The 12,204-nt window shown below is 31.5% G+C and overlaps 1 protein-coding gene across 2 annotated transcripts; it reads left to right on the plus strand.

Moving 5' to 3' along the window:
* Positions 1-1,420: 1,420 nt before the first annotated feature.
* On the plus strand, positions 1,421-9,273 carry LOC132713874 (UPF0488 protein CG14286-like). Of its 2 annotated transcripts, none has more exons than XM_060696577.1 (5): positions 1,421-1,529; positions 4,120-4,191; positions 4,803-4,893; positions 5,663-5,797; positions 7,986-9,273. In XM_060696577.1, exons 1-5 carry the CDS (start codon positions 1,512-1,514, stop codon positions 8,336-8,338), a joined length of 669 nt encoding a protein of 222 aa, XP_060552560.1. In that variant the 5' UTR covers positions 1,421-1,511; the 3' UTR covers positions 8,339-9,273. The 2 variants fall into 2 exon arrangements, with proteins under 2 accessions (XP_060552560.1, XP_060552561.1); XM_060696578.1 differs by lacking the exon at positions 1,421-1,529 and adding an exon at positions 1,668-1,805.
* Positions 9,274-12,204: the final 2,931 nt, after the last annotated feature.

The raw sequence follows: 12,204 nt of genomic DNA on the forward strand, positions 1-12,204 counted from the left end.
CAGAACTCTGGTTGCCATGGCAACCAAAAGAAAAAACTTTAGATATCTTCTTCTAAAAAAAAACCCAAAGAGCTAGAGCTTAGATATTTGGCATGACACATCTTCTAGTGAGTGTCTACCAAGTTTGTTCAAATAAAATCCCTGGGGTCAAAATTGGTCCCGCCCCAGGGGGTCATTGATTTCCCTATATGTATATAGTAAAAACTTAAAAAAACCTTCTTTTAAAGAACCCAAAGAGCTAGAGCTAAGATATTTAGCATGAATAGTTTTTTTATCATCTGTCACATATGAAGAACTATATATAAATCGCATTTGTTACGTTCAAGTTCTTTTACTGATTTGATCTTGAAGGTGTTCTATTCAATTTCTCTTTCAGCTTTCATGCATGCTTTCATTTCCGCTTAATTCTTTTGTTTTGTTCTCTTTCCTTTTTAAAGGCACATTATGTCTCAGAAATCCTTTTACTTAATTCTATAGAAATATGAAATATATGTGTTAAATAATGTTTAAATAATGGATTTAGAGCATATTAGATGCTTAACAATTGAAGAAAATTGCGCTGAATGTGAAGTATGTGTCGAAAAAGTAGCAATTAAAATGTAAACAAAGCAGTATATATTGACTTCTATACAAAATACTCATTCACTAAGATACTCTTAGTGAATGAGTATTTTGTATAGAAATATACATTGTCAACAGAGCAAAGGAAGTTAAACATAGTTTATTTATTTTGCAAATTTAAAAACTGTAAAATGATATACCAAAAAATAGAAAGTTTTTGAGAAATAGAAATGAAAGCATTTCTGTATCATAATGGACCTTTAATTAAACGTTTTGTCTTCGCTCTCCCCGAACATCTCTTGAGCTGAAAACGCAGAGACTGTCGCAACTTTGCAATTACACTGTAAATATGGTACCCTATCTTTTCTACTTTGGTTCATGAATGGAAAGAGAACTTAATGTGTGCGCTTGACAATTAACCTTATTAAGAATGGGCATATAAATGGATGAAATTGAAATGATGTATTTCAACTGGTATGAAATTTATTTTTTTTAGAAACTGACACGTTTCTATATATATTAAAATTAAATATTTCATTAGTCACTAGGCTATTTTTTCACTTCGGTATTTAAAATAAAAAAAACATATAGATATATGACAGCCCCGTGAAAAGCAGTATATTCTAATCAAAAGGGGCTAATTTACACGTTCCCGGTATCAGCAACCAATGCCTTCTTTATGTAACATTGCGACTTTAATCTTTCAGTCATGCCATTCACGTATAAAAAACGCATCAGTAGCATGAAAACACAATATTGAGATATTGTAAGTGTACTGTAGGGACCAGTATACATGTATAATAATGATTCGTCAAAATGTGAAAGTCTGACCAGAAATGCTTCTTGTTCGATTATATTTCGCAGATTTCTAATAAATGTTAATTTCAGAAATCAAGCGCACCAAAACACGAACAGAATTTTATGAAAAGTTGAAACGTTAATATATCATAATGAGTTCGAAAGTGAAGGTGAAAAAAATACATGTATTTTTAACTCATATATAGCTTTATACCTGAACAATACACATTACATATCTCATGAAATAGCGTGAAAATAATAATTATCACATATTTTCGCGACACAACGTAAAAGAGCTATTCCAGATCACACCTTTTATACCCTTTTCAAGACACTATAAAGTTGTTGTGTTCTACCTTAAAAGTAGCATTTGTTACTAAATAGAAAGTTAATTAAGGTTTTACTTACAGTACAGCTTAATTATTTTAACTGGACCTTGGATGCTGGTAAATGATAGAATTACAGTCAACCCGGCCCCAAGTTAACAGGGCCTCACGTCAATCCGGCCCCAAAATTGGTCAATCCGGCCCACATTATATCTATTTGGTCAATGGGGACCCAAAATTGGATAATCAGGCCCCAATGTTGGTCAATCCGGCCCCAAAATTGGTAATTTTTTATAAAATTGAATTATTGTTTTGGAAGTGGCTAGCCAAAAGTTCTAGCCGTACGTGAGTCACGTACGACTAGCCTGGACACACTGTATTGGCTAGCCGTACGGCACTTTTCAAAATTATATGGAAGTCGAAAATGCATATGTTATTTTGTGTCTTTAAACGACGATTTTAATCAAATCTCCGCATTTGTCCTAGTGTCTTCACTTTAATAAAGATGCTCCGCAATTTTTCACACACAAAAAATGAATACGAGTAAGCGTTGTATAATCTATCTTAATAACATTAAGTGTCAAAGTTGCATGTTATAACGTCCTTAATTTTCATGCTTATGATTTGTATGAAGGATGAATTGTTAAATCTGTTAATTAAGCACATGGATCGAATAAATAATGATCGGAGGGAATAAATAAATAAAAAAATAGAGAATTAAAAAAAACGGTGAAAAGGAAAAATAATTTAATAATGCAAACTTTCCTTAATGATGGACGATGGACAAACTTCTATACCGTCGGTAATTGACGCAATTATAGAGCCCGACAACAATTATTTTCAGTGTTTTTTGTTTGTTTTTGTTTTCAATTTAAAAATTAATATTAATGAAACAAAAAAAGATTATTTTCAAAATTGTGTAAACCATTTCAATTGATGTTATTTAACTGCAACCAAACGCTATTTTTCTCGACGTCTTGAGATGACAAAGTACGTACATTCTTTACTGTAGCCAACACGTCGATTAATCTCTAAAAAGTAAACATTCTTGACTAAAATCCTCGCTTAAAGTCATAATTAACATGCACTTTCGCCACCCATATATTTTTGAAAAGTGCCGTACGGCTAGCCAATACAGTGTGTCCTGGCTAGTCGTACGTGACTCACGTACGGCTAGAACTTTTGGCTAGCCGTACGGGCCCGTACGGCTAGCCACTTCCTATTGTTTTAGATGGTATTCAGCTTCTTTCCTTTTCTCTTTTGTCTATAAATGATATATTTATTACTGTTATACACACATTTAAAAAAAATAAAGGATTTTCAAAATATATATACATCTTGACTTACTGAAGAATATGAACCATAGAATAAAACTAATTAAAACATCAATTGGCTTTAAATTTGTCAGTAAATTTAATTGCACCAATTAAGGCTTTAATACATAAATGATAATAGTGATAATGAATGATTATTTAAACATCAATAAATAATTTAATTATGTGTGAATGTATGCATTTATTCAAACAGTTAAGAGCAATCAATAAACAAAGAAATATTAATTGTGAAAAAAACTTTTAACTTTGTTGTCTGATCTATTTCATTTAAAAATATTTTATGACTTACTCTATGTGTTTGCTTCTTTCACATGTACCGCTTAAAAGAGCTGTCTGAAACAGTCAGCCCTTCTGAATACTGTGTCTTCTGGTATAGATCCGTAATTGGGAGAAGAGAGAAACTTTTAAATATTATTAATATAGCTCTACTTTTTCACTTTTTCTTATTATCTTTTTTTTCTATTCAGGAAATTATGTGAATAATCATCAAGATAAAAAGCACAAGAGAATGTCTTCAAAGATTTGTTTTTATATAATTCATCACCTTTACTTTAAACAAGTTGTTTATTAAACAATAAAAATCTGGAAACAAATTGATCCCTCGGAAACATTTATCATAACAAAATTACAAGACAACTGCAAACTCGGTTTGATTGAGTCTGTACAAGAGGGATAATGTAAAGTGCAACATCCCTCCTAATAAAGCACATTAGTTAACTAGTTTTAATAAAAACGTCTAGTGTGCTTCTAGATATAATGAATCTTGCAATAATAATTATTCACATTATTTCTTGAATAAAAAGTAGTGCCAAATAACTAATGATAAAAATTGGGCCGGGTTGACCAGACGCCAGATTGACTTGGGGCCTGATTGACTAATTTAGGGCTGGATTGACTAGAGGCCTGGTTGATTTGAGGCCAGGATGACTTGTACTGTAAATGATATATAAACTTTACTTTAAAACGAACTGTAAGTTCAACTCCCAACTATCTACAGTATACTTGATAACTTTCTTATTTTTATATGAAAATATATGTCATTTGTCTACAGCCATGCAGCTTAAAGTTTGAATACTTTAACAAAATGTTATCATTTACAGAAACCTAAACCAGTGAAACCTGACAGCTCAGCTGACAATACTTCAGAATCTGATTTACCAGATAACTGTGAGGTATGTTTTGTTTATTGCATCAGGTCACATACACTAACACTGATATTGCCCTTCAAGTCATTATTTCAGCCACAAGCAAGCACCAGAGAAGAACCATTGACTTGTAAGCTTGCTGGAGGTTAATTACACTTAAATAATCACTATGAATACAAGTTTTCAGCCTGAAGTTTAACAGGTTTTTTTTAATATTCCTGAAAGCTCACTTTTTCTACATACATGTAAAACCAAGTGAATTAATAATAATTTCAGAGTTTTCAGGTTTTCTTAATTTTTAACTTGCACCCTTGTAAAATGTTAATGTAAATTACTTTTTGTAATGCATTTCATGACATTTACATTGCCAAAATCTGTACATTATATTACAATTGGAAGGGGTTTTATAAAGTAACACATTACATTACAATTACTTTGGCAAAATAATACATTACATCTAGGAAAACTTTTAGAAAAATAAGATTGACAGTCATTATAAATGCTGAATCTCATCAATATCAGATTAAACTCTTCAGCCTTTCAACACATCAAATTAATGTACACATTTATTATTTAGAAAATACCTTTTAAAACTTATTAATTTTTACTAGCCCTAAATTATTTTTTTCCTTTTTCAGGAAATGAAAGCAAAATTTGAACAAGAGCTTATCTGGTGCATAGAGCAGCTTCAACTTGGTTTAGACACAAGTAATCCAAATTCTAAACAAGGTACTGCTTGACAAAAACAAAATCATTATATTTAGTTTGACAACTACATAAATTGTTGTCTTTGCTCTTAGTGTTCTTAGGCCACAAATCAATTATCATCTCCCTATTTACCATCTTTACAATGATGATGTTAATATCTAAGTACATGGAACTTGCTAATGTGATATTCACCTTGGCTGAAAATACAGGGAAATCTACATGCAATAAATGTTTTATTATATGACTGTCTTTAAAATTCTTCAGTTGGTAATTTTTCAAAGTTGTCCAATTGCCTGTTTCATGCAAACAAGTAAGCTGATAGAATATTTTATTATATACAATTATTGTATAATATTGAGGTGAGTATCTAATGTGACCTTGCTAATGTGATATTCACCTTAGCCGAAATAACAGGGAAATCTCCACAAAATAATTGTCTCAGTTGTTAAATTTTCAAAGTTTTCAAATTTCATTTTTCATACAAACAAGTTCTAAATAAGCAGATGGAATGATATGAATCAGTAAATTACACATGATGGTTGTTTAACATAATATTGCTTTTGATTGGTTAGCTAGAATTCTATATACTGTAAAGTGGTTTATGATTGCTTTCATATACAAATGTAGTAGACATTTTAATTTTAAAAGCGCCATTCTTTATTAAGTTATGAAAAGTTTGTTTTGATCAGTATCACCAAGTCAATGTTAAGTTCCACTCACTGTCAATACAAACACAGGGGAATTGTTATTCATATAATAATACCTTATGATTGATATTTTCATCTTGTAGCCATAGAAGGTACTAAGGCTTTGAAGATTCTTTTAAGTTCTAAAGCTCCAATGATAAAGAAGAGACAAGTTATGAGGAATACATTTGGTGACTACAGGAAGAAGATGGCAGAAATGGAACACAAAAGTACTATAGGTAATTTTCTTTTATGTATTTTTGAAGGAGTTGTGCCCCTGGATTTTTGTGTCGCCTCTACGGAGTAGTGGCGACATATAGGGATCACTTCTCCGTCGTCTGTCTGTCCGTCTGTCCGTCCGTCCATCACAAAACTTGTCCGGACTACTCCTCATAAACTACTGGTGCAATTTCATCCAAACTTTACAGGAATGATCAGTACCAAGTCTAGTTGTGCATATTGTCAGCATTTTCCGGTTCAATGATTTTTGTCAGAGTTATGGCCCTTTAATAATTTTTAGCTCGACTATTCGAAGAATATGAGAGCTATTGTAGTCGCCCTGGCGTCGGCGTCAGCGTCCGCGTCGGCGTCTGCGTTGGTTAAAGTTTTTTGTAAAGTCAAATATCTCAATTATTACTTGAGATATTCAATTGAAACTTACAATACTTATTTATAGTAACAAAGTACATCAGATTGACAAGTTGGATAACTCTGCCTACAATATTGACAGAATTATGCCCCTTTTTAACTTAGAAATTTTGGTTAAAGTTTTTTGTAAAGTCAAATATCTCAATTATTGCTTTAGATATTCAATTGAAACTTACAATACATGTTTATAGTAACAAGGTTCATCAGATTGACAAGTTTGATAACTCTGCCTGCAATATTTACAGAATTATGCCCCTTTTTAACTTAGAACTTTTGGTTAAAGTTTTTGTAAAGTCAAATATGTCAATTATTGCTTGAGATATTCAATTGAAACTTACAATACTTATTTATAGTAACAAGGTACATCAGACTGACAAGTTGGATAACTCTGCCTACAATATTGACAGAATTATGCCCCTTTGGAACTTAAAAAAATTTTGGTTAAAGTTTTTTTGTAAATTCAAATATCTCAATTATTGCTTGAGATATTCAGTTGAAATTTAAAATACTTTTTTATAGTAACAATGTACATCAGTTTGCAAAATTGCACAACTCTGCCTGCAATATTTGCAGAATTATTTGCCCCTTTGAAACTTAGAAATTTTGGTTAAAGGTTAAAGGTCTTCAAAGATATTTACTTGAAACTTTACACATGCACTTAGGGTCATAATTGGAGGGTCATACTATCAAGCACATAGAATAGTCGAGCGTGCTGTCCTACCGACAGCTCTTGTTAATTTCAAAGATTGTCCGGACTACTTCTCTTATACCACTTATGCAATTTCAATGAAACTTTACAGGATTGATCTGTAGCTCAAGTCCTTGCGCATATTGCATGGGTTTTCTGGTTGAATGATTTTTGGCCAAGTTATGGTTCTTTGATAAAAAGGTTTTTTTTCTGGGGTGTTGCCCAGATACGAAAAAGTTTGGGCCCGGACTATTTCCCCCAAAAAACATTGGTGAAATTTTTAAAACCAAAATTTTTAACAGGAATGATCAGTACCAAGTTTTAGTTGTCCCCACTGTCCGTCTTTTCAAAATTTTTTCCCAAACATAAAATTGGCCATAAATGGGGCACACATTGATTACTGATCGCTTTTTGTTGAAAATTCAAAAGGGGAGACAGTTTATTTATGTGTTTGGGTTTAATTGGGAAACCCCTTGGGTGTGTGGGCAAAATGGTTAAGGTTTTTTTGCCCTTCAACCCACTTCCCCCCCCTTTCCCCCCCCCACTGGGGTTCATACCCCTGTTTGGGGATTTTTTTCTTTAAAAAAGACGTGTCCAGTTTGTTTAAGGGGAAATCATCAGTTTTGGGGGTTTGACCGTTTATTTTTCTTGAAGCAATGCAACCAGGGGCACCCCAAGGTCTTCCTCCGCTTATAAAGCTATAAAGTTTCCATATGACCTCAATTTTGTTGGTGCAATATAAAATCAATCAAAAAATAAAAATTCAGACGGTGTTTCAGTTGTATTACTATGCCCTCAAAGTGAGCACTGTCTGCACTTTTACTCAGCAACCATTAAATTTAGATTTAATTCTCAAAACTCCATAAAAAAAGTCAGGTGAAATTTACAAATTTTGTGTGTGTTTGTTTTTTTTTAAGCCATATAACTAAAAACTTTATCTGGAAGATTCCAAACTGTTTGTGAAAGTTTCAATCTGTAAGGTTCAACAGTTTTCTAAATTTTCTTTATTCAGCAAAAAAATAAATCATTGTTTAATTGGTACAAAATATGTTCACACTCTTGTTAAGATGAGAATACATATTATATTTCAGCTGCTAGGAAAGGCAAAATAACATCAGCTGAAACAAAGAACATGCAAAAATCTACATTCTTCAAGAAAAGCACTACTAGAAAATCTGACAATGCCACCCCAGTTAAAACGTACAGTGATACACATATAGAGAACCAGTCTGAAAATTGTAATAATAATAATAGCCATGCTGACACAGGTGCCGATTTAAACTCTAAGTTTCAATTTAACTTTAAAATTGATGACAGTGTTCCAATAGTAAGTGATACTGAAAGTATAAACACAGACAACACAGTTGAAAATGTAAATAGTCTAGGTGGTGCAGTTTTGAAAAGTGACAATTCATTCCGGTTTAATTTTACAATACCAAGTTGATGAGACGGATAAATCAAGGGATATTTGAAAGACTATTGTGAAGAAAACCTTTATATGTGTGTGAATTATATGAAGATTAAGAGTGATTTAAATAGGAGAGTATATTATCAAGGAACGGATAAAGTTGCTTAAATCAGCATGCCTCCAGATACCGATTTTCATGAAAAATTTGAAAATTAATTATTAAATATAAAAATCATAAAATTAATCAACAGTTACTGTAAAATTACATTGAATCCATTATGTTAAAGGTGATTCTCAAAAGATTTGTAACATAGAATGTCTCTGTTACTTAACAGTGTTCGTAAACAGAATAAAATGTACCGAAACAAAATATTATACTGCTGTTTTAAGTATTTTTGTGTTCTAGAACAAAATTTTAAGTAGAGTTTTATCAGTTCTGTAATTTTTTGTTCATGCCCCATTTCCTTTTAAGCTAGTTCACTATCTTATTTATTTGAATTTTCATACAAGCATTTCGGAAGTATTCTTTTTTTTAATTGAATTTTTTTTTTCAGTAGATACATCTATATAGCTTTATACACTTTAAAAGAAGATAATTGAGCTGCGTCACCACAAAACCAACATAATGGGTTTGCGACCAGCATGGATGCAAACCAGCCTGCACATCCGCGCAGTCTGATCTGATCAGGATCCATGCTGTTCGCTATCAGTTTCTTTACTTGATATAGGGTCTGTAAGCGAACAGCATTGATCCAGATCAGACTGCGCGGTCGCAAATGCATTACGTTGGTTTTGTCGTGACGCGGCTCAATTTACAGGAATTATGTATGCTAGGAAGCATAATTTGTTGACACATTTTATAAATTATTGTAAAGAAAAATGTGTTGCCAATTTCAATTGAACATATGTTTTTTATATAATAGGAATTGTTTGCTGGAATGATTTTGTGACGTAATAAATACTGGAGGATATTCTTTACTTATATTTATTTTGCTAAAATTCGCATATAGTGTTATGAATGGATGTATTGTAAACATACTAACTTTTTGGAATCATAATATTTTCAGAATATTAAAAACAGAACTTGACCATGACCCTTATATGACCTTGACTTTTAAGGATTGAACTGGCCACAACTCGTTTAACCAGGTGTCAATTTGCCACCATTCAAGTATGACCTTGAGCTTAACATGACTGGCCTTTATGAATAATGGAACGGAAATATGCCGATTTAATAGTCATAACCTTATTATTATTGCACTGATTTGATTACTATGTGGACATTGAAACTAAGACAAAACGAACTTGTTCAATAATTTGCTAGTAAGTATGACCTTGCACTTAAGAAAACTTCGCCGTAAATATTTTCTCTTCGCCCTATATGATCTGAAAAGCGAAATTCTAGTCGCCCGTAAATCTCTATGAAACGTCAGACATGTATAACTCGATAATACTGTCTGGAGGCAGATTTAATTTCACGGCGTCTCAACGCCGTGATATTGTGATGGGTAGTTTTCGGTAGCATGGGCAAAAGTCACGTGACAAAATTCCTTTCGATTTCTACAGCCGACATTTTATTGGCTTTTTACGCAATCATTGTACAGCCCATTTCCGTGAAAAGTTACATAGAAACATTTCCTTTCAAATCATATACATTACAGTATTTTTATCAACACGCGAAATATAAGCGTGATATATTTACACAATTTCGCAAATCCTTTCGACACACTTGAGAAGTTTGAATACTAAAACCCGGATTTCGAATATCGTTGTGGTCTACATTGATGCCATATCCATTCGTTCATTCATTTATATATTTTCAAAATTTTCCTACAAGAAGAAAGTTCACCTGCCAATTAGTATAAGGATAGGTAATGGACTGTTATAAACGATTATCCTATTAATTTTCTATATTACATTTATCTGTTGCACAGAATGGTTGGTTTTACAAGGTGTACCAGTATCCGGATGTTGAAAGCTATCCGATTTTCTGCAAAAACTGCTGTAACATGGCCATCTATTTTTTATAAATACTTTACCATGAATTTGCATGGCTTAATAAAACTAAGCCTGCAACATTTCTTAATTTTGATGTTTGGGGTGTTCTTTTGGGTTTCAGGTTTTCTCTATTTTAAGGGGAAGTAACTCATGTTTACTAAATTATCTGTTCTTTTCTGTCTATCTTAGGTTGAAGTTAGGTATTACTTACTATTTTTGTTTAATAAAATTTACCAGTTGTAAGGTATTAATCAAAAGCATAGAGGCCATGATGAGTGAATATTGATATATATTTTTTTACTGGCTTTATATACCTTAATTAGACCAGATTTTTCTAGTTTGTTCAGTTAGGTATTCTGCTAGAGGAATATTCTAATCAATATGTGAAATTATTATTTTCTATGTGTTTGTATGTAAATTGCTCATAAAATAACCTTTGGTAAAAATGAAAAGGTAGAATATTTAAGCTATACATATGGGTGCTCATTTTAAACACTTTATATATATACAGTTAGTTTTATAGTAAAGTCTAATGAGGGACAGTATTTGTTACTGTAAGAGATATGCATTTAATGTTTAGAAACTCACACAACTTAATCTTTATTATATAATTTTTATTGAGATTTTTTTTTTACTTTTATACTATACAATATCATGTACATTATAGTTTTCTTTCTACAAGATTATGAATTCCACCCAAACACCAATGTTAATAGGATGTTATATTTATTTTTAATGGAACCTGAGAATTATTTATGTAATGTTCATACAAGTGTATCATAGTATATGGATATAATGTGTATTTCTGTATTTAAAGACTTACAGTTATGATGGATGAGACTTGCATTTAAATTTATAAATGATAATACATGATCAGTCTACAGGTTAAAGATGTTTATACCCAGTGTTAGCTGGCTAATAATAGTATCTATAACAGAGTTTATATATTATAGTTTTCTTTCTACTAGATTTTGAATTCCATCCATTAGTACCAATGTTAATGTTAGGATTTCATATTTATTTAATAGAAACTGGGAATTATTAATGTTATGTGCATACATGTATATCTTAGTATATTGATATGATGAGATTTATAATATTTCCAAATTTAAAGAGTTAATACAGTTATGTCATTATTATTAAAGGGATGAGACTTTCATTTAAAGTTATAAAATGATAATACATGTATTGATTGAAAATGTCCTGAATCTTGGATCCAGCAATATAATTGATAAAGTCTCCAAACAAATCATATTCTGAATAGTTACATTCTATTTTTTTTCTAACATGTGCATAGTTTGAAATGGACAGCTTCTGCCTTATCTATTTGTAATGGAGGGACACCGGTCTCAATCTCCAGGTCTCCTGAGTCAACCCAACAACATACTTTTCATAGAGTAGATTGTTACTTGCCCTTGAATAAATTTTTACACTAAATTTTATAGTGGGTGATTTAATGTGCCACATGAAAACCAACAAAGTACAAAAAGTAACCAGGCGCCAGATGAAAACATGAAAATACAATCAACCACGAAGTGGTTCGTTGGTTGCATAATTTTCATGTTTTCGCCCGGTGCCCTTGATGCAAAATACAAATCAGTCTTCATAAAATTTCTTATCATAGAAAAAAGGTTATTTTTTTATCTGTACAAAAAATAGATATTGTACATGAATTAGCACAGTTATGTTCACTTTCAAATTGACCTGTTACAAATAATGGCACAACCAATAACTGTCTAAGCCCTTTTTAGTAAAAATAATTATACAATGGTATATAAATTGTTATCTTAATTAAGACTATATGAGTATGTAAGGGTTTTTTTTCTTATTTATTAATTAAGAATTATTTATCTGTTAATTTAAAAATCTAAATATCTGTCATGGTTTAGAACTGTTCACTATTT

Source organism: Ruditapes philippinarum, unplaced genomic scaffold (genome assembly GCF_026571515.1).
Source record: "Ruditapes philippinarum isolate M1 unplaced genomic scaffold, ASM2657151v2 ctg1913_1_1_1_1, whole genome shotgun sequence".
NCBI classification, from domain to species: Eukaryota; Metazoa; Mollusca; class Bivalvia; order Venerida; family Veneridae; genus Ruditapes; species Ruditapes philippinarum.

What these genes read in the sequence shown, in the direction of transcription:
- LOC132713874 (XM_060696577.1), top strand. An exon ending in ATTTACCAGATAACTGTGAG is followed by an intron (nt 4,192 to 4,802) that starts GTATGTTTTGTT and finishes TTCCTTTTTCAG; the next exon opens with GAAATGAAAGCAAAATTTGA. An exon ending in TAATCCAAATTCTAAACAAG is followed by an intron (nt 4,894 to 5,662) that starts GTACTGCTTGAC and finishes TTCATCTTGTAG; the next exon opens with CCATAGAAGGTACTAAGGCT.